The sequence below is a fragment of the Cupressus sempervirens genome, chromosome 9 (genome assembly GCF_028749045.1).
Source record: "Cupressus sempervirens isolate cs-2001-9-10 chromosome 9, ASM2874904v1, whole genome shotgun sequence".
NCBI lineage: Eukaryota > Viridiplantae > Streptophyta > Pinopsida > Cupressales > Cupressaceae > Cupressus > Cupressus sempervirens.
Genome location: NC_143126.1, coordinates 133716835 through 133740573, shown reverse-complemented (window position 1 = coordinate 133740573; position 23739 = coordinate 133716835). Strand labels below are relative to the sequence as shown.

The 23739-nt window shown below is 35.1% G+C and overlaps 1 protein-coding gene across 1 annotated transcript in view; it reads right to left on the bottom strand.

Annotated features, from left to right (window-relative positions):
- LOC149537887 (5'-3' exoribonuclease 3-like) overlaps positions 1-23368 on the bottom strand; it is a 28784-nt gene extending 5416 nt beyond the window's left edge. Inside the window, exons 1-11 of the mRNA XM_089799286.1 lie at positions 22910-23368; positions 20639-20741; positions 19978-20054; positions 19670-19861; positions 19356-19475; positions 19189-19251; positions 18658-18810; positions 18303-18467; positions 16939-17016; positions 16160-16246; positions 243-500 (exon numbers count right to left, since the gene is read on the bottom strand). Of these exons, the coding sequence (XP_089655412.1) occupies positions 243-500; positions 16160-16246; positions 16939-17016; positions 18303-18467; positions 18658-18810; positions 19189-19251; positions 19356-19475; positions 19670-19861; positions 19978-20054; positions 20639-20741; positions 22910-23113 (1500 nt within the window). The 5' untranslated portion in view covers positions 23114-23368. The remainder of the gene's footprint in view (positions 1-242; positions 501-16159; positions 16247-16938; positions 17017-18302; positions 18468-18657; positions 18811-19188; positions 19252-19355; positions 19476-19669; positions 19862-19977; positions 20055-20638; positions 20742-22909) is intronic.
- Between the last annotated feature and the right edge of the window lie 371 nt (positions 23369-23739).

The following is a 23739-nucleotide window of genomic DNA, read 5'->3' as shown; positions in this document are numbered from 1 at the left end:
AAAAGAATTGAACTCTCCAACTATCAATGGAACTCTGCATTTATCTGGAAAAAAAAATTAAAAACAAATTAACAAATAGTAGGTTTAAGTTCTAAATGTATACCCCTAGATATTAGTTCCTTTTATACAACCAGTTGGGATGAAGTTCAAAGTACAACTGCCCAAAGATACGAATAATTAACAGCCATTAAAAATTGCAGAAGAAATGAGATATGGATTTTAAAGAATATTTGAGCACTAACCGTTGTGGTTTCATCAGCAATTTCCTTTTCAACATTAACAATTGCTGCTGCAAGAGTTGCACCTTGTTCATTCACTCTCCTAAGCTTTGCAGGCCTCTTAGATCCATCCGACTGATATGGAGATGGCTGAGAAGGACCCGCTAAGCGAGAGTCCTTATATGGAATGATTGGAATTATGGACTCAGGATCAACATTAGGTTTCAGATTATCCCCATTCATCAACTTAACCTTTGTGCGCTTTCTTCTATCCATTTGTTTCTGCAGTTGTAAAAATAAAATAAAATACATCTGAAATTATAGTGCATAGAATTTTTTTAAATATTAACTTGCAATTCTCCAACGCATAATAAATAGAGATCAAACAACAGTCAGTTCCACAAGTATAAACACTGAAAGAGATACTTTCACATCTAAGGTAATACCATTGACCAAGATAAGATCCTTCAGAAAACTAGTTTAACTTATATGCATAATGCAACAGAGATAACCAGTAGTGATTGCTCTAGTAGAAGCGATGATGTACCAAAAGCATTTCATTTTTCTGATAATTATTCATTCATTTGACAATAACACGTCCAATCTAGAACAACAGCACATAATCTGTGCTCCTGGCACAATAACATGAACTTCCCTAACTATAAGAATATTTTCTCTCCTAGGTTATTGTTGTTTTTAGCTCAAAATGGTCATTTAGGCTTGGCTTTATTATTAGTTGTCTTAAAATGTTCTACTTTTAGATGTCTATCTGTTACTGTAAATAATTAATTATTATTACACTTTACTTGAGTTTACTTAGGTTAATGTATTTTTATGTTAGTTGTCATGTAGACACTTAGGAATATGCATAGTCATATGAGTTGTCTTGTTGACAACACAGGAGTTAGCAACTTATTAGAGCACATGGTGTCTACAACATCTCTTTATGTGATACCCCTATGTAAGTGTATCCTCTCATCATCGCATAAACTCTTGTGCTCAATGGAGGATAATTCACTCTTGGTGGACATGTGCTTAGTTGTTAAGCTTATCACTTTGTTGGCTCCTAGTCATTCTAGATGCCTTTATATACAGGCACTTCTAGTGTGTATTCAACATGATATTCATTCTTATTATTGTTATTATGATCATACATTATTGGTCCATATTGTGCTAGTGCTTGAGCTTCTTGATCTTGGGTGTTATTTTGCCTCAAGATAAATTCTTACATGGTATCAGAACTATACCAAATTCTTACATGGTATCAATGCCATAAAAGTTCCATTGCATAGCCATTGGAGATTTTTTTTTTGCAGGCCAAGATTGGAGCTTGCTTGTGCAGATCATGTATTGGTATCACATTCAGAAGGTCAACAAACCCCCAAATCGACTTTTGTTTCATCAAAATCAGACATCTAAGGTGAAATCTAGAGTCATTTGATTTTTGGAGGTGCAACGGTGGCAATTTAGGAAAAATAATTACTGAGGTGATTTTTAAAGAGCGATATCTCCCTCATATGGACTCCTTTTTTCGAGCAATTCTTTTTGTTTTGGAATAAAATTTCGTGATCTTCACATTGGTGCAGGTTGTTTGTGATCTTTGTTCCTAAATTTTTCTGCAAATCGCAAATCTCAATTTTTGCAACTTCAAAGGCTCAGTTTGGGCTCATCTGGACACATATTTAGGTGCTATTTTTTTGAAAGTGCATGATTTTTTGTCTACTTTCCAGATCTGGTATCAATTTGAAGCAATTCTGAGTAGACATAGTACTTCCAAATTTTGGTAACATTTTGGCTTATTGGCACTTGTAATTAATTAGATCCTTGAGAGGTCTTGTGTCTTATCTTGTTGAGTCCGATATAGCTTCATATTTGTTGTTGTAACCAGCAAAATCAGAAATTCGCTTAGGCTCCAAATTGGCAAGTGGTCATTGTAATCGTACTAAATATAAAGTGTCAAATCATACATTAGGGAGATTTCTTTGATTTCATTTTATTTTGCATTTAGGGGGTGCATACATTATTTGATCTCATCGAGTCATGTCAGACGCATCACTTTGGTTTAAGATTCAAATTGACAAAAAAAAACTATCAGAAATGGAGTGTTTTGATGATTGATCATCTAAGAGAACATAAGGAAGTGTTTCCTTATCTATATTCAAAAATATTTCCACCTAATACTAATTGGGGACATCTTTCTCTTCTTCTTCGCTTTATGTATAATAATACGAGTAAGGAATCTTTTGCTCGTCTTAGTAAGGCAAGTAGTCCTCATGACGTTTGGATGTGTCTTTGGAAAGCATATGGAGATCCATGAGTCCCTCCATTACTAGAGGACATTATACCTCCAATCACTCCAGTTGTGGTACCTACAACTCCAATTGAGATCATACCTCCTGATGCTCCTATTGCTTCTGCTGATCCAGTTCCAGCCACAGATGCTCCTGATTCAATGCAGTAAGAAACACCTCATCTTCCTATTTCAGCTTTCATGGGATGACTTCCTTCCAATCATTGCAGTGTTGTTTGTGGAGTCTTACACTAAAGATGTGGGAGACATTATTGATGACATCCATCTTCTCTTTGTTGAGGAGAATTCTTCTTCACTTGTTGCGAGGGAACACTCTAACCCTCAACCACTTGATCTTTCTTTTGAGACTGACATGATTGTGGACACTTCTTCTCAACAGTTGGAGGAGGACTCTTTTACTTCAAAGGAGACATATCAGTCTTTGGAGATCGTATTCCAGTTTCCTCAGACATCATATCTTTTGAGGATTCTTCCTATTAGTTGCAAAGCATTCTCTACTACACCTATGGCACCACTTCCTCCTACAAGGAGGAACATCATTTAGTTTTCATGGTGCAGCTTCTTCAGTCATCAAGAAGCTTCTTTCATGGGTGTGCATTCGTCATTGAGGGGAGGCTACATTGCTTTTCTTCTCATATCTTCCTATAAGGATGATTCCTTGTCTTTGGAGTTTGATTCACTTTCATACATGGACATGTTACCTTTTTTGCCACCTTTTGGGCACATCCACCAAATTGGCTTGTGGCATCTACATTCATCAAGGACTTGTCAACATATGAGCAAACTTCAAAGGCAGCATCCATAGCATACTACATATGGATTCCTCATCCATCTTCCTATCCACAATGGGAAGTATACTTGCACCTATACTTGGTGTATCTTCTTCCTAAAGGGAGAAATGTCATTTGTAAGCATTGGATACTTTTTTGTCTTCATGACATCCTTGCAGGAGATTATTCAATATGGGGGAATACCATCATGTATTTTTTCTTATGGAGGATATATGCTTGTACATGCATGATGTATGTTATATTAGGGGGGTCTTGATTACTCCATCCTTGCATGCATCTTGTATTTCTTTATCTCTCTTTTTGGAGTAGGTTTTTCCCATAGGTTTTCCCTTTTTCTCCATTTTCAGAGAGATTGCATTGCATTGCATAGCATTGTATGTAGAGCATTGCATTTGTACATGAGTACCTAACATGGCCTAGTAGTCGCGACCCACATTGCATCTTGAATTAAGCTTTGTGAGCCTAAGTGCATTCCCCTAAGTTGCACTTAAGGGGGGGTGTTAGTGTAACTAATTATCTATTATTACACTTTACTTAAGTTCACTTAGGATAATGCATTTTTATATTAATTGTCATGTAAACACTTAGGAATATGCATAGTCATATGAGTTGTCCTGTTGACAACACAGGAGTCAACAACTTATTAGAGCACATGGTGTCTACAACATCTCTTTATGAGATACACCTATGTAAGCTTATCCTCTCATCATTGCACAAACTCCTATGCTCAATGGAGGAGAATCCACTCTTGGTGGACATGTGCTTAGTTGTGAGGCTTATCACTTTGCTGACTCCTAGTCATTCTAGATGCCTTTATATACAAGCACTTCTAGTGTGTATTCAACATGATATTCATTCTCATTATTGTTATTATGATCATACATTATTGGTCCATATTGTGCTAGAGCTTGAGCTTCTTGATCTTGGTGTTATTTTGCCCTAAGGCAAATTCTTACATGGTATCTTTGTTTAGATATGAGATTCTCATTTGATCATCATTTGTCTAACTTGTGCTATCTATTGAGCGTCTTGATCTTGGTGTTGAATTATTGCCTTAGGCAAATTCTTACATGGTATCAGAGCTATACCAAATTCTTACACTGTCTTTTTGTTTAGATAACTTTTCTTTTTAGCTGACGATTGTAAAACTCTAGTTATTTGTGTGATTGGTTAATAAAATCATTTGATTTTTTTAAAGTTCCATAAGCATTAGGGCATTAAAAAAATGGTCCAAATTCCTTTTAATGGAAAATCTTGAAATTAATATTTCCATTTTGCAGTTTGTTCCAAACCAATCAAAGGAGAAGCATGAACTTAGGGGGAGAATACATATGAGAGATTCATTAGTCCCTTGATGAAAAGAATGAGATAGCTGATGTTTTGAAGCTGATTGTATTGATGGAGGAACCTTCAAAGAGAAAGATGTTTTAAGGGCAGCACTAGAGCATGCAAGGGCAGCACTAGAGCATGCAAGGGCATTGAGAAACCCTCTCAGAGAAGTATGAGTGACCTTCCACAGGGGGAGCAATTGATGACTAGTTTTGATAGGAATTCCTTTGCCATTAATGTCAAAGGGGGAGAGAGATTGAAAGGAGGAGATTCAAAAGTTTTTTTATTGCCAACAATGACAAAAGGGGAGACCGATGGAAATATTACCATTGATATCAACGGATTTCATGAACATGAGCAAAACTACAAGTGTAAGCACCATCAATGTCAAAATTATATATAAGCAAGATTATAAGTGGCCTAATTAACAACAAAAGAATAGGAATAAAAAATTAAAGATCATACCTTGTTATAGAGATTATTAACAAACCAATGACAACACAAAATCCCTTATCTATATCGTAATCTTCAGTATCGGTAATTGAAGTAAGCATGTAATGTTGGGTTACTAATAGTCTGTGTGTAGAATAAATTTCACATATAGATGTATAACGCAAGAAAGATATTATAGGAAATTTTTGGTGTAGGAAGGGTGAAGTGGCAGCCAATACATGTCAGCAATGAAGAAAATTACAGCATTGATGATGTTTAACCCAAGTCAACGAGAGATTATCTACAGCAACTGAGTAAACCGCCCTACCTTGGAGAAGAAAAGCTGATTGGACAGTGTACCAATACAATATGCTTACAAAAGAAGTGTCAAAGACATCAACCGTGTATTCGATTACTAGAACCAAACAAAGATTGCGTGGACATTTTGTGATAAATGTCTTCAGCCATTACAGTTGACAGCAGAAAAACAAAAATATATATATAGCACTGAATATGGCTACCAAAAAACTGTAAAATGATGGTTTTCTGCAATAACATATTGGAATATCCAGTCGTCACAAGTCAAGGCAGTTTTGGAAGACATTTGAACCATATATTAAAAGATAGACAGTGATATTATATGTATGAACAAGTTACAACAATCATACAAACAACCATTGAAGACATACACAAAACAGATCAGCCAGTGATGCACCTTCCCAACACACACAATACTGGAGACATATGGCAAAATACAGAAATTATTAAAGTGGAACTATGAAAACTATAATAAAAAATCTATCAATGATATAATGAAAATAGTGAGTGATTAACAAGTTAGCAATAACAAAAGAATCAAAGTCATCATTCATCGAATGAAATAAAGCAGAGCTTGATAAACTAACTAAAAAGGTTTGATAATATTCATTATGTGCCAGAAATGACAAATTAATTGAATTTAAGAAAATTAAATTGAAGAGGTGCGATAAATTTTAAAAAGTGTAATATATTTTAAAAGGAAATGTGACTTTTCATTTGAGAAGTCCCATCTTCTAAAGTAGAGATATAAATAAGAATTATTTTATTGACAATGACAAATGTTGTGGTAAATGAAGAAGTAAGAGTAAGAAGAAGAGAGAAATAAATTTAAAGAACATAAGAAAAGAGAGAGGTATTGAGCAGTATAAAATAAATAAAAGAATAAGTAAAAAGGATTAAAAAGGGAAATATAATCAGATTGAAAATCTTATATATATATATATAGAAAGAGAGAGAGAGAGAGGTTGACTTTACATAAAAGGAAAAAACAGAAAAAAAAATGTATAAGCAGAGATTAAAGAATCCACAAGTATCAGATTGAAGAAGAGAAATTTGTGCAATTAAAGTATCCATCATCAATTGAAGTAAGCAGCATAGTCAAGGTGAAAAAACAGTTTGTGTGCAATGGATTGGTGCTCTCAAAGACAGCAGTTAGGGTTGGTGCTTCTAGTAGGTCGGTGCCTATGAAGTGAGGGAGATGGAGCTTCCAGTGAGTCAATGCTCATAAACATAGAGGTTGGAGCCTACATAACATTGTAAAAGAACAAGTGCAAATATAAAACAATTATTTGCCGTGGTTTTCTCCAATATTGGGTTTCCACATAAACATTGTGTTATTGTGTTCATGTGCATAATTGTTTATTTCAGTATTTGAAGTTATAGTGTGGATAAAAGCTAAAGTTGCAAACATTGTTATTATACTGATTCAACCCCCCAGTATAATCGTGTTCTCTTCAAGAAGAAGTTTCACCACATACTCAGCTGATTTGACCCCCTCACCATCAATTTCATCTAGCCATGACTCTAATTTATCAATATATAAGCCAAACAGCGTGGGAGACAGTGGACACCTTTGTTTAACACAAATGTCACTGTCAAAACACTCTTGGCATTCCCTCTTTGGTTCTGATTTTGGCTCTAACATATCTCTAAGTGTCTTGGATTTTATTCAGACCCCCTCTCTCCTAGGTCCTTGCAACAAAGTAATATCATATCAAGCTTAGCAACAAGAAATATAGATAGCATATGAAATTGAATTACATAATATGAAATACAAATGAATAATTGTGTTACTTATAAAAATCAATATATTTTCTTTTCATTCAATTTAGGATTTAAGAATTGAAGATAATTTAAATAATAATCAAACTTAAATTACTAGCGGGCATTACAATTAGTATCGAAGCTTTCATCTTGCCATCTTGTAAATGCAACAAAACCCAAGGGCACAAAGAGCCTCAAACAGGGAAAAAGGAGAACAAGCAACAAACTGTGTAATGGGTGAACCAATAAGCGACGAAATGAGAATATCATGGAAATAACAACCAAAAAATTAATGGACCAAAATGAAACAGCCACTCATGAAAGCCTTGCAAAACATAAACAATTCAATAAATGACCTTAGGAATCTTCATGGGAAATACATTAGTAGGAATCATTTGAAAACCAACAGCCGAACAACCACACGCAAAGTTATAAAACCACCTTTCCTACCTAGACAGTATATCTTGAGGGAGGAGAGAATTTCAGCATGGAAGAATTAACAGGGGCTTACTCAAAATTAAGTCCTGAAACAAGGAGAAGGGTATCTTTTATAGATTATTATGAAGTAAAGAAATTAGAAACTCCTAGGAGAGAAAGGGAACAACATAATAAGCACTTGAAGCACAAGGCAAATATGGTCACAATTCCAAATTTTGACAGATTAGCAAAATCACAGCCCATAGATGGTTACAAAAATTAAACTCTTTCTTGAACCTCAATCCTAAGACATAAGAAGATGCAATTCAATTTGCCATCCTACACTTAGAAGATGCAACCCACAATTGGTGTCACCATGGCATCAACACCAAGGATATGAAAACATTACCTCTTTTGAAGAATTCTCACAAAAATTGATTTAAAGGTTCGATTGTAAACATTCCCAGAAGGAAGGTGTACTCAAAATTAAATCCTGAAATAAGGATAAGTGTATCTTTTAAAGATTATTGTAAAGAAAAGAAATTAGAAACTCCTAGGAGATAAAGGGAACAGTCTACCAAAGACTTGAAACAAGGCAAACAAGGTCATCATTCCAAACTTCGTCAGATCTGTCAAAATCTGTCATGGATGGTTGCAAAAATTAAACACTTTCTTGAACCTCAATCCTATGACATAAGAAGATGCAATTCAAGTTGCCATTGTACACTTGGAAGACTCAGTCCACGATTTGTGGTGCCATGGCGTTCTTCACCCAAGGATACAAAAACCTAACCTCTTATGAAAAATTCTCACAATAATTGATTAAAAGGTTTGATTGTAAACATCCCTAAAAGGATTTCAAAGAATTAACTCAGCAAAAACAAATAGGGACAGTGGATGAACACATCCATAGATTCCAAACAATTTCAACAAGTCACAAGGTTAGATGAAGAAAAACTAGCATATCTATTCGTGGATGGGTTAAAAGAATCAATAAAAGGATTGATGATTGCTTTCAAATCAACTACTTTAAATGATGCAACAGAAACAGCACTAAATGTAGAAACATCATCCCCTAATAACAAAAGCATAAACAATCATACAAAGAGTTTCCATGAGAAGGACAACCAAACAAAGGTTCACCTACACCGCAAGGATGAACTAAAAAGGGAGGGTTTATATTTTACGTGTCAAGGGCTGTAGGAAAAAGGACACCATTGCCCTAAGAAAAGTTCACGTTATAGATGCAAGGAAAGATGGGAACTTAGCCATAAATGTAAAAGGAAAGCACACCAATTAGACGCAACCTCTAAGGGAAAAAAAGAAAATCCTAAAAAGAAGGCTAAGAATAATGAGGAATAAGACCCTTCTAGAATATATGAACAAATGGAAAGGATTACGCGAAGAAGATGCAACTTGGAAAGCAGTATGAAACTTTTGAACACACAAACCTTAAATTCTATGTTCCTCGGGGGGACGTCATTGTGGAATTGCATCTGCCCCCAATTTTTTAACAAACAAAAAAATTTATTTTAAAAAAAGTCACTTCTGCAGTCTCAGCAGTGCTGGCAGCAGTAAGACCAAATTGTGATATTCAGACAATGCAGTATCAGCTAAATGTTGAAACCTGAAGAACATAATTAAATAAGTTATTTATGTATGACTAACATCTTCGTATTACTTTGTAATAAAGAAAGAAAGTTGAATGTCATGTCCCCTTCTCCGCACTAGTGTTATGGCGCCAGGTTAATCTATCTCCACATCTGGATAGATTAACAACATCATCAATCAGGATGCTTACCAGTCACACAAGAGATTTATCTTAAGTGTGTCATTTATTAAATTAAAAGTTCTTTGATAAAGTCACTTTATGTTTATAAAATCATTTACTTTATAAAGTGACTTAAGTGACTTCAGGACGAAATTGTTGTTTTATCCCACATCTCTTATTCCAACTCTTTTCCCTCACTTCAAGGTTATAAATAAGAGACTTAGCCTGGGGAATTGAACACAAGAGAATTTATGAACTGAATTTATTGGAAGTTCTGGAAATGAGTGAAGCTAGATGAAAACCTAGCGTTCACATGATTGGTTCAGCTACTATGGTTTGGTGAAATCGAAACACCTAGAAGTCTGGAGTGACTCGGCCAGCAGCAGACTCAGTACCAAGTTTGATTTGAGGATATAACAGGTTCTGGTCTTAGCAGGTTTGGACTAAGTGACAGGAATATTAGCCGGCACCTGTACATGAGTAAGGAATGACAGTAGTATCAGTTCCATTGCAGGCGGAAAAGATGTAGTTGTATCAGCAGCGAAGAAGAACCTTTTGTGTCAGTTGCTGTGAGACCATAGAGAGTCTCGGGTTGCACCCAGCATGAAGGATGTCTTCCCAGCATCTAGCAAAGTATAGTCAGCAGAGTGAAGGCAGTTGAGGAAGTCTGAAAGGGGCTTTGAAGACGTCTTTTAATACAGCTACGGCAAGGAAGGGATTCACAGAACCCGATGACAGTCAGCTCGAAGTTGATGATAAAGACAAGCTGCCACAGTTCAGTAGAATCGGGTCTCTATGCCAGTAAGTGATACGCCAGGATCACGGGTCTGTTATCATTCCCTCCTTTCGTATCTGCTTTGTATTACACATTAAAAGAGAACGACTGTCTGTGATGTATTGTCAGTTTAGTAACTTATATGGAAGCTGGATAACCATAATAAATCCATAATGTGGTTTTGTGCATAGCCGACATTCTGAGTTATATAAGATTTATTGTTTCTTTTCTCAAGTTAATTTCAATGCAACAGTAAATTAAAAGGTAACTATCTTTTACTCAAGGCATTTAATGACACGCCAACTGTTTAAAAAAATACAGCAAATACCAAAAAGGGGAATAGCTGACCATAATTATCAGAGATATCTGGACCTTGTTTTATGCTGAGCACCAACTGTTTGTTAAATTGTCACTGGTCATTCTGTGAATTTCGTTGTCAGCTAAGAGCGAAAATATTACACTAAAGCAATTCAAGGAATAGCAATCTAATTCCCAAAAGAATAGTTCCCAAGATAGGGTAGGGATCAGCAACCCTAAGCACTTTGTGGGCATAGTCCCAAGATAGGACAAGGGCTTGGATCTTCAAACTTTGAGGGAATCTATCAAGTGGTCTCTAAGAGTCGTGGATTTTATTCAAAATCCCTCTCTCCTTAACACAAAATAGTAACAGATCAAGCTTAACAACATGAAATATAGAAAGCAAATGAATTAAATTACTTGAAATGAAACACAAATGGATGATTTTAGCTATAAAAATCAATGTATTTTCTTGTCATTCAATTTAGGATTTAAGGATTGAGGATAGTTTGAATAAAAACTAAACTTAAATTGCCAGGGAACATTACAGTATGAAGCTCAATCTATTGTCAGTAAGTCAGACTGCACTTCATTCTCTTCAATTGGATGTCGTCTTCAATTCGCACATGTAGTATTGTTGACAAGGCGTCTCACACTATAATTGCAAGTGGTCTTGAGGATCACAATCTACATAGACTCATTGGTACAGGTCATTCTTAGAAGTATACCATGGCAACAAAAAGTACTTCCCTCAGCAATCTTTGGCATTAACAATATGGGCATTTCAATATCCACTATCTCTCTCAAGTTGGCTCGTGATAGTCCGATTGTTGGATTGCCTGACATTCAAACACAGAATCATAGAGTTTGCAGAGTATGTAAGGCTTGGAAGCACCATCGAACTTCATTTTCAGATGGTGATGCTTGGAAGGCATTCAAGGTCTTAGAGCGTGTTCTCATGTTGCTGCTAGGCTTATCTTGGCTAGTAGCAGCTGCTAAATATTTTCAGGAGTACTATGTGAAGCTGATGGCCCCATGAAAACAAAATTTGCTGCTTATTTTAAGCATTACTCTTAAATATATTTTTTGTATAAAAAATGAATATCATTTGTTGTAAATAAAATATAGCTGCAAAATGTTAAGGCAATGAAGAACAAGATAACTTATTTTTATGAAGAAAATTCTAGTTTTTTTCAATAAGCATTTGTTGCTTATTTTAAGCCCACCCTTCCTTCCATACCTTATTTTCAATTCCTAAACAATAGCTGCTCCACTTATATAGGAAAATATTCCAATTTCTCCCTTTCTTGGGATTAAAATTTTACATGGGAACACTTCAGCTGCTTAAATTTAAGCAGAAAATACACTTAAGCAGTAGCATGGGAACATGAGGTTACAGTCCATGCATGTTGATATTTGTGGGCCCATGAACACTACATCAGTAATAGGATGCAGCTGTTTTCCCCTGTTTGTTGATGATTTATATAGGAAAATGTGGGTGTATTCATTTTAACATAAATCTGGGAACATGAGGTTACAGTCCATGCATGTTGATATTTGTGGGCCCATGAACACTACATCAGTAATAGGATGCAGCTATTTTCCCCTGTTTGTTGATGATTTATATAGGAAAATGTGGGTGTATTCATTTTAACATAAATCATAGGTGTCCATGTTTAAAAAGCTCAAGACATTAGTTGAAAAAGATTCAGGTTGTCCAATTGTCACTCTTCAATTCGACAATAGCAGAGAACTTTGTTCATCTGTGCTCTCCAACTTCTGTGAATCACACGCAATTAAGCATTAACTACCACACCTTGTACCCCACAACAGAACAGTGTTGTTGAGTGCCAAAATTGTACTCACTAAGATGGGTTGATTGATGTTGGACAATTGTCATTTTCCAAAAAAGGTTTGGGTTGAGGCAATCTTTACAGCACTTTATCTTCTAAACCAATTTCCCACATAGGTCGTTAAGAAGATGGGGTCCAAAGGAAGTTTGGTCTGGATGGAAGCCCAAAATCAGTAATCAAAAGACTCTATAGCTTAAGTTTGGATTCAACATCCCAAGCGCGCCAAATTGGATTCCAAGACTCCAAAATTGATGTTCATGTTCTTCTAGTTGGTCTCCCACATAGTTTGTTAAGAAGATGAGAAGACTCTATAGCTTAAGTTTGGATTCAACATCCCAAGAGTGCCAAATTGGATTCCACAACTGCAAAATTGATGTTCATTCTCTTCTAATTGGTCTCCCACATAGTTTGTTAAGAAGATGACTAGAGGAAGTTTGGTCTGGATGAAAGCCCAAAATTAGTCATCTAAAGGTCTTCAGCTCTACAACTTATGTTTGGTTTCAAATGCAAAGCACACAAAATTAGATTTCAAGACTCCCAAATTAATGTCCACAAGCTATAATGATAAGGCTTATCGACTGATAGATGTTGATATTAATTATCTCATATTCAATCAAGACATGTTGTTTGATGAAGAACGATGTCCACTTCAGCCTTCTCCAGCTCTGAGCCTTAATGATCACCCTCCACCAAATACAAATATAGATTTCCGTCTTCTGTTTGGTTTAACTGATTAGAGGGATTCGTGACATTGTGCCACACACCCCTCCACAAGCTATTCAAGCTCTACCCAACCATTCCATGTGATGTTGTTCCAGCTATCATAGATGTTCGTTCTTCTACTCTCCAACCTAGGTGGTGGACCAAGACATGATGAGTCGTTGAGGGTTGATCTGCCAAGAATAAGAGCAAGTAGCGTACTTGCCAGTTTTCACAGTATTTTTGAATCTCAAACATATTTAGAGGCTAAGGGCATACCAGAATGGGAGGAAAATATGCTAGATGAACATCAGTCTCATGAAGAACAACACTTGTGTGTTATCTGATCTTCCATCTGGAAAGAAGTTCATTGGCTGCAATGGGTTTATAAGGTCAAGTATAAAGTTGAAGGCACACTTGATAAGGCGCAATTAGTAGCTAAAGAGTTTCCACATAAAGAGGGCATTAAATATGAGAAGACATTTGCTCTCACCACCAAAATGACTACCATTCGTTTAGTCCTTGCCCTTTTAGCTCAGTTTGAATGGCAAATCCATCTGATGGATGTCAAGAGTGTTTTCTCATTGTTGATTTGCAAGAAAAGGTGGACATGACATAGCCTCCAAATTTTGAAGTTGCAAGTAAAGAACATCAAGTTTGCAAATTGGTAAAATCTTTATGGCATCAAACAAGTCCCCCATGCATGGTACATCAAGATTGATAAGTACTTGATTGATCAAGAGCTTCAGCACAATTTTTCATACTCTAATTTGCATGTCAACCATGCTAGTTGTGAGATTCATATTCTTGATGTCTATTTTAATGACCTGATAATTACTGGTGGTGCAATAGATCTGGTTGAGTAAGTCAAACAGAATACAGTGCCAGTCATTTGACATGATAGCTTGGGACTTTATCATTAGTATCTTGGTGAGTAGAGGCTTGGAAAACAGATACTTCCATCTTCATTCCTCAATCAAAGTAGGCCAAAATTTTGGATTCATGATTACAAACTGACATCTGCACCCATGGAGAAAGAGCTGAAACTTTCAGCCAAATCAGATTCGCTAATGGTGGATGAGTCAGCATTCACGCAATTAGCAGGCCAGCCTCATCTACTACTGACCTGACATTGTCTAGTTGCCAGATATATCTCTTGCTTCATTACAACCACAAAAGTTGATCATTAAGTTGTAGTGAAGCACGCACTAGGATATGTGGAGGGCACTCTTGATTTAGGCATTTTGAACAGTAAGTCAAGATACTCAGCTCATTGGTTTTGCAGACTCAAATTGGGCAGGTTTTATTGACAGCAGTAAGTCGAATTAGGCTATGTTTTCAGTTTGGGCACAGGTGCAGTCACATGGACCAACAAGAAGTAGCAATCAATATCACTCTCCTCTACCAAAGTTAAAAATATAGACGAACTATCAAAGCAGCTTGTTTGGCAGTCCAGCTTAAGACAGATACCTGTAGACATGCACATGCACATGCACATGCCTCAAGCAGGCCATATTCCCCTGTTCAGTGATAATCAATGAGTTCTGAAGTTAGCCAAACATACAGTTTTCATGAAAGGTCAAAACATGTTGACCTTCATTGTCACTACATCTGCCACCTTGACAAAGATGGATCTGTGATGTTGCACTATATCCCCACTAAGGACCATATCTGCAGACAACCTCACCAAGTCTCTTAGTACAAAAATGTTTGTCAAGTTTGGGGGGGAACTTGGTGTAGTTGATAGAATGACCATCAAAAGAGGGTGTTAGAATATTTTTGGTCTCCTAGGTTCTTGTCCTTTTTAGCTCGTTTTTCTCAAATCTTAGTTACTGGTCATTTAGGCTCTATTTTCAGATGTCTTAATCTATTATATATTTAGACATTGACATAATTAGGACAATTTTTTCTTTTTTAGATAACTCTTTTTATAGCATTTGTAAACTCTATTTATTTGTGTAATTATTTGATACAATCATTTCATTTTTTTAAACTTAATTATTAATTTCTCATAATGAAAACTATTTTTGAACAAATGAAATATCCTTAACTAGGATATTGTCTCAAAACTGAAATGAGTTTTCAATTCTTGACATGTTTGTTTCATTCCATTGCAGAATAACAACATGCAAATATGCAAACTAAACATACAAAGGAAATGATATTGATTTCCATGGAAATAATCAGTTTCAAAGACAAATTTATTGAAAATGACTGATACAAAACATGCATGGTTGTTAGTAGTTACATCAAATATACTGCGGTTACAATGCTAAAACATGCATAAAACTTCCATGCAACATACCCACATGATTCCACTCCAATATCATCAAAAGCCCCTGTGAGATATTAATCATTTGTAGTGGGATAGCCATCCACAAAACTGAACAATGTAATGCACCTGTGAATCCTAGAGGGGATTCACCAAGGGGGCTGATTTGGCTTCTCACTCAAATCACTAAACCATCTGACCTAGGGATTTACTAGACCTTGAAGCAAAGCTTCAAACTCACACAAGAAAGACTCAAAATAAAAACAAAAATATTCCCAATGCCTTCACAGTTCTGTTTTTCCTCCTATATAGTATTTGCCCTATTTCAAGAGAAATACTTTATAACATTTCTTTTATTTCATTTACCTCCACAAAATGCAACTTTATGTTCTAATTGAAAGTCGACCTTATACTAATGTCAATTAATTTAATTTATTTAATTGAAATAAAGTCATCCTTTCAATATTTACTTTATTTGGACAACTTCAAATAATTTATTTAGTTTGCGAACATTTGGGGACATTACAACAAAACAGGTAAAAAAACAAAAGTGAACCATCTTGTCCAGATCAGTTTATACAACAAATAAACCCATTCACCATCCTGTCAGTAGATTAATAATGAAGTAAATTATATGACATATTGATGACATCATCACAAATGTCAAATTTAAGTTTTAACCCAGTATATAGGTACACAAATGTAAAATATTTATCTATGTCAAGTTTGTAAACACAGCTAGCAATTAAACATATGCCTATGGACAGAAATTCCTACAAGATGCCTTGTCATTATGTGTGATTAGTTGTGTATTCTGAATATTTAACAATAAAACAAATGTGTATTTTCGAAATAATGGTAAAAATGTGAATAAATTTATAATTAAGAGTCGGCAAAAACAATTGTAATTACCTGATGTATATACGATCGTTTTTGGAATATCTTGTCTTCATGTGATCCAACTGCCTGAATAAAATGCTCAACCCTGTCTAAATTGACCTGATTGGAGAAAGATAGCAAGAATTTTAGGGTAATATAAACTACACTCAAACAAAAAGTTCTACAAAACCCAACACAGTTCTTTGAAATCATTGTGTTGATGTATAAAGATACCCCTCTATTTAGGAGATGTGAATATTCAAAGATTATTGAATGTCAATCATTTTTAAAAACTAGCACCAACCAAAGCTAGACACAAAACAATAACACATGGAACCAAACAATTGATTCTCCCTTATGTTGCAACTTAACTAAATGTAGTTCAAGCATGCAAACAGTTTGCTAAAATCCTGTCACAAGTTGAGCACCGCACATAGTTCCAAAGTCAATATTTATAGGCAAACATGTAGACTGAACATAAAATACAGTTTCCCACAACTGGGGTCAGATGCAAAATTCTTAATAGGTTGACGAGTATTCTCTCTCAAAAATGTGTTAGGATAAGAAAAAATCAAATGATATAGATGAACACTGAAAACACAAAAAAATCATTCATTAAATGATGATTGTTTTTCATCCCAGGTTTGCTCGAGACTAATGAAATAGAAATCATTAAAATCCCATTCTCACGCACCATTAAGTCCAGCAGTTCTTTCAAAATTGAAATTATGAAGAAATTCACAGAATTACATTATTCAAAAAATTAAAATGTTGAACTGGCGAGAAATATTGCAATAGCAATGAACAATTACCTCGCCTGCATCTGTCAGATAGCCACCCATTGACGTGAACTCTTTCTTGTACACAGCCATAAGCAAGTTAATTGCACCCTGCACCCAGAAACAGCTATAAGCACTTCATAATTCAGGTTATCAGGAAGCAAAATAGAGCTATTTATATTCACACAATATAAAGATATCAAAATCGAATTTTAAGAAATATATTACGTTTACATTTTTCCTATTTGAAGGGCAATTGATGTACAAAATGTAGGAAAAACTAAATAATGAACCAGTACATTTGCATGACTAAATGTTGTATAGCAAAATAATCTTCCTAACTGTAAATAAAATTCATGAAACTTTTGTAAAATTAAGCACCTGCATCCTCCACTATTTTAGGATGATTATATATAATAAAACCCTGCTCAATCTCAATAAAGAGGTTATAAGATATGTTTATCTCTGAGGATGAAGCCACCAGTGAGCTTCACAATCTTGACACTTTACACCTAGCCTACTCCAAAAAATCCAGTTACATTGCCTGAAATAGCAATATAACCTACCGTGTTTTAAAAAAGGGAGCAACAAAGTAGGTTTGAAATGCAGAGCTTGGGAAACTGAATGAATGAAACCAGGAGATAGATATAGAAGCCAACCAAAACAGATTTACATTTTGAATCCAATAATTGGTCAGCTCTTAATGGCGATGTGGGGTATTCAAAACCAACAATCAAAGGCAAAGGATAAGACTAGAAATGCCCATAGAGTGAATCAAATTAACATCCTTAAAAAGTTCACAGACATAGTGATGAACAATTGTATGAGCAAACTGTCTACTCAATTTTTCTAATAATTACAACCCATACCGTAGCGGTGTTGCCTATGAGGGAATAGCATGAGAAGCTTGTCCAAGTTACTAGACAAAAAGTAGGTCAAAGTGTCAAAGGAAAGTAAACAGGCACCGTTGAACTACACGGAGATTTTTGTGTTAAGATACTTTGCGATGCTGGAACAACTATCTCCAGAACAGGCAGCATGTTCATCCTAACTAAATAGCCGCAAACTATAACTGCTATGATATTTTCTAATTTGTATGGAGGTGTCTTTCATGTAATATCATCCCCCAGTTAATCTACTCTGACCTACTCTAATAGGCCATGTTTGTGCTAATTATCTATTGAATATTATCAGAAATCAAAGAATCTGTTGTTCTTTACTTTTCAATAGTGTATAAGCACACTCTTCCTGAATACTTGAAAAGTGATCAGTATTTAAGCAGAAAACATATTTTTTCCAAATAAAAAGTAAAAGCTTATTTATCATATAAGGAAAATTGTCTTAAGAAGTCTAACAGAATAATAGTGTGAATCTTTCATATTACAATCAATACAAACCTCACGAATTTCCAATGTAGGCATGTGTGGAAGGAAATCATTGCCAACAAAGAAACACATGAAAACAAAGTCATCCACAAGCCGTTCAAAGTCAACTTGGAATGGAGGGTTTGGAATCCTCATGTCATACTCTAAATACTCACGCAAAGTCCAAATGTGGAGAAACTGCCAAACATTCAAAAAACCAAAAATATAACTTCAGAATAATAAATTGTAAAACCAATACTAATTATGAACCCACAAACTCTATTCATACAGAAGTTACACTCAATAAGAGTTTACAAATTAGGGAGGACCTATGATTGTATAAACAAGAAGCTTCAATCTCAATCTGATATCAAAGAATATGACTAACCTGATAAGGCTTTTTAGGAATACTATTCTGTTCACCACCCTTCTCATCAAAGTCCCCACTCTTTCTTTTTGGCTTGCCTTCACATGCAGCAGCCAAGTGACCAACCTGACCACATATAAAGCATTTGTCTTCTTGTCCGGGAGTAAATACAACCTGAGCTTCCAAGAAGAGAAAAAGAACCATATCATGATCATCAAAAAGGGAACTGTCAATTTATGTCATTTGCAAAATTCATTTAAGGACAATTGCCATTGCAATATGGAATCACTTTTCAATTAAAGATTGAATATGAGAGATAAACAACCCCCTCATGGGCAGCACAAGCATTAATGACAACCCCAAACAAAACACAAAACAGGCATTATTGCTTCAATTAAACTTACATTATCAAGCATATCGTCATGCCTGGTCATAATGATATTGTGAAGTATTTTTATTTTGTAAATTGCCATTCTAGTGTTATACCAAGCACAAATTGGTAAATAATAACAGCATTTTAGACCAAAAATATAAAGCGAATCACGGACTTACCTCTCTTAAAATGGAGAAATGGATCTCATGAGTAGCCAGTCCTAACATAATTAAGTCAGCATCCTGTATCAGTCGAAATGAAAACATTTAAAACCAAATCAATAAAAAAAAAAGCACATGAAAGTAGTCGTTAAATTGTTACCACTTATACACAAGAAAGAACATACCAAGCCATACAGACAATGTCGAGTATTTGGATCAAAACCGGACAGATTTCTTTGATCACGAATGTATGACATTATTTTATGCTCACCTTCACCCGGAACATTTGCATCAGACAAGATGACCTTCAATAATCAACTCAGAGATAATAAGAATGAGTAAGCCTTCAAAAATCATGTACAGAAAGTTCAAACACAAGCATATCAAAGCAATATACTCCAGAGTTCTCTTAAAAAGGTCCAGAAACATATGAAGAGGTTAAATATATGTCTAATTCTAAAGTATTGAGCAGAAATAAGATGATCCTAAATAAGCATACCTTAATTTTACGCCAACCAGGATCGTAGTTTAATCTCAAGTGTATATAATATTGAAGGGCAATGGATAATGTGGCCATAAATTGTGTCCCCGGGGTGATAACATTTGAGTCACATGCTTCAGACTTCTCTTTCATGGGTATAATCTTACCTTCAGCTGCAAACTCATTTCTTAATCTTTCCTCTTCTGCAGCCTGATTGAAGTAAGTAAAAAGTTGGAATTATCACGCTCGTGCTAAAAATTATGTTTTAATCATACGCATGAAAAGGATACTTTGCATAAATCAGTGTCAATTTCGACCACACTCACCGCATCAGCTGCATCTTTTGCAGCTCTGAAACGTCGCGAACGCTGCTGATTCATCTTTGCTCTTGGTGCAACACCATCTGAGACACAAATAAAACTTTCATTCTCTTGATAAAATGCAGCTAACCAGAACGATGTATAAAATGTAAAATGGTACTAAAGTTGAACAAGACAACAAAAAAGAATATATAGTCTTACACCATATATGTTTATAAATAATCAAGAAAACCTTGACCAGCAATTTGGCTAATTCTATCACATTTAAAGCTACCTCAATGAGAGCGTGGTTGCTACATTTGAAAATCTTAATTTGTTTGATAGGTCAAAAAAATAGGAAATCCATAAATTTCATAATGATTCAGAATGGGGGAAAAAATTCAACAGTGATCAAAAAATCAGGATTGAACTGGACAAAGCTGTTCAGTCCTATGAGCATTTGAACCAACTCTATAGAGCAAGTTAGTTTCTTTGTGATTTCAAACCGAGAGCCCAATTAAATAAGTAAAAACCAGCTTAAAGTTTTTTAAAATTCCAATTATTATCAAACATTAATAACTTGCAAGAGTAACAAACGATTTCTACTTATATTTCAATAAGCATCACCAAAACCTTTATTGTATGACAAGAAAATTCGTAAAACGTATTCCATCACTGAAATACTCACCAATTGCCATGTACAATAGCTTCCTGGGCCGTACCATCACAAAGAGCCGATCTATATAATCAAACATGGTCTTGAAGACTTCATCATAAGTAGTCGGTGAAGCCTGAAAACAACAATGGCATTGTCAAATGGCTGATTGTAAGCAATGCAGCCTCAACTTAAATGGAAAAAACTCAAGAATTATGAACAAATACAGCTACCATTTCATAATGTATATATGTCTATATTAGAAAAACATTATGCACTATACTAGGTGCTAAAAAGCAAAAAATACACGAGAATTATACATTTACACTTTCATCGACACCAAATCCATCTAGCATGTTTTGACTTATTTCATGGTGCCCCTAAAGGACTTTAGATTGTACGAAATATCAAGCTGATGGTTGGGAATGGTGACCCAAATCATAAGACTATGTTCCCTCACGCAAAAGGATAAATAAGCTATGGTTGAATCATGCAATTCTCTGAATAGTAAATATAGGTAAACTAATTTGGAAAAATAATAGGAAATGGGTACATCTAAATTAAGAAAAGAAAGATTTCTAACAGGCATAAAGTAAACAGGAAAGCATAAAAAAATAGTACATATTTACAAAAGAAACATAATGAAATAAGTGTGACCTTTGTAAAATGGATTCCTTCAATGAGATTATACAGTTATCCAGTTGTCCGTAGCTATGAAAATTGCAACAGTTAACAGAGAAATTTAGATCAAAGGCTCGCACAACATAGAAACTGACTTTTTCTGGAAAGAACATGCAAAAAAAAAATTAATGTTATTTAGACCGCACAATGTGAACCATCATTAAGGTGACTTGTACATTCAAATTGTGGAATACAGCACCAAATATGGATATCTATATTGAAATACTCAACAAATACATCAGTTGTAAAGTTCCTAAACCCAAGGTTACTAAAATATTCTGAACATTTGAAAAGAGGTGAAGGCTTCGGGCAGACAATGGAGATTTGAATATAACCTTAATATTTTGGGCATGAATTAGGCTCGGGTTCAAGACCCTGATGGCAACCTATTATCGTCAAAATAGAGTAGGACCCTTGGTTTTACAAGTTATGTATTATATTTTTGACCGAGTGTGATACAAAATTAAATATTTGTAACAACTATTTGTTTGTAATTGCCTCTTCCTTCTAATATGAAACCAATGAACATATTGCCCCATGAATATCTAATATTGCCGGAGTTGTCTTTATAAGAACCCAAAGTCCATAATAAGATAGGTCTTCTTATGGATTGCCTGGAGTAGTACAAAACATTGATTTAAAAAACTTCACATGTTTTCAATAAATTGAATGGCAATACTTCAAATGTTGGAGCCCTTACATATCTAACTTTAAGCATTGCTAAGATTTAACTTCTTGGGCTTCACCCCATTACCAAACTTAAGAGTAAAAAGTCAACTTTACTAACTAAGCTACACTATGAGAAAAAGAATATCTGGAGGCATTTGACTAAAATTGCTCTTTTCACGGACATGCTTAGCCAACCTCCTGTATGTTGTTTACACATATGTTAAATGACTGTGACATATAAAGTGAGTGATTTAAAAATTAGATGTTTAAAGACACAGTTCAATAAAACCAACAGATAAAAGGTTAAAAAGCAGTAAATCATATGTTCTACCGGGGTCCAGGAGCAGGTGCCAGAATCAAACCGCCTCAAAATGCAATGCCACAAACATCGTACAGCTGGAAAAGAGAACGTATGGAGTTCGTTCCAGCATGTGAGGAGCTTGCGGTAGAACTACTACTTTGCAATACAATCCAAAATGTGGAGGTACCAACATGACAGCAACGCAACCTAACCTGGGGTATACCCCACGCTACATTAACGAATAAAATACAAAACTTTCAAGGGTTTAATACATCACCAAAGAAGCACAACCTGAAACAACACCTATCAAATGGTATACTTGTAGTTATATTCCATCTCCCTGCACACTGCACTGGGTTGTCGTATAAGCATTTTATCATATTCTCTTTCTATCTCCCTGCACTCTACACTGGGTTGTCCTATAAGTATTCTATCATATCCTTGAATATATAAATATTACACACTCACTGTATTTTTGGCAGGAGCAGAAAAGTCGCGAAATAAAACTACATATTCTTTCCATCAAATCCAGAACATTTATATCTAGTTAAGCGACTTTTCGTCTTTAACAGAGTGAACTATGACCAACCAGAGAAGAAAACCCATCAAAGAAAAAGAACGAGAAGAAACTACTAGGATCTTAGAATACATACCCGATCTTCAGGGTGAAAGCAGGGATGAATGATACCATTCATGTCCAAGTAAAGATTATCGAACTCCATGTTATTAGGGTTTGGCTTACTGGTATCAACTGGAACAGCAACGCCATTGATTTCCATTTGCTCTTCTTCTACCACGTCCACCACGATCAACGGATATTTGTCTGCCAACCATCTGTAAAATGCAGGGACACCCATTTCTCCTTCTCGAAAGAAATTTTATAGAAAGAATAATAGAAAAGACCTCTTCTGATAACAAATTATGAAATAGCCCTCCAAAGTTTAACAGGACAGCAAGTTATTGGTTCTTAAATTTGAATCGCCCTCTACCAGTTCAGTTCGAAGGCGCCGTGAATCTCAACCCATAACCAAAAATGGTAAAAATAGTGAAAAAATGTTATTGAAACCCTAACTAGGATCGTCAGGTGTAAAGAAATTCCCCTCCTCCTTGTTAGCGGGATAGATATGGTCCCGTTTGTGTTAATACTCCTGCTGATCGACAAAGCATAATATCTGACCGACAAATATCTCCTTAGTCAATTGGGTGAATCGGTGGCCCACAAAGTATCTCACGGTTCACCTCACATTAATTGAAACCCTAGTTACAAGAAAAAAATGAAGAATTTTTTTTGTTTTTTTTTTTTTTTTTTTTAAATTTGCAAAATAATAATATAAGGAAAAAGAATATTAATAGAGAGCTGTTAGAGTGTAACATTTATAGCTCCACAATTATATGCTTATATCAAGCAAACCAATCATGAACAATTATACAACACATATAATAATAATAATAACTTATGAACTTCTTTTTTTTGGTGTGTAAA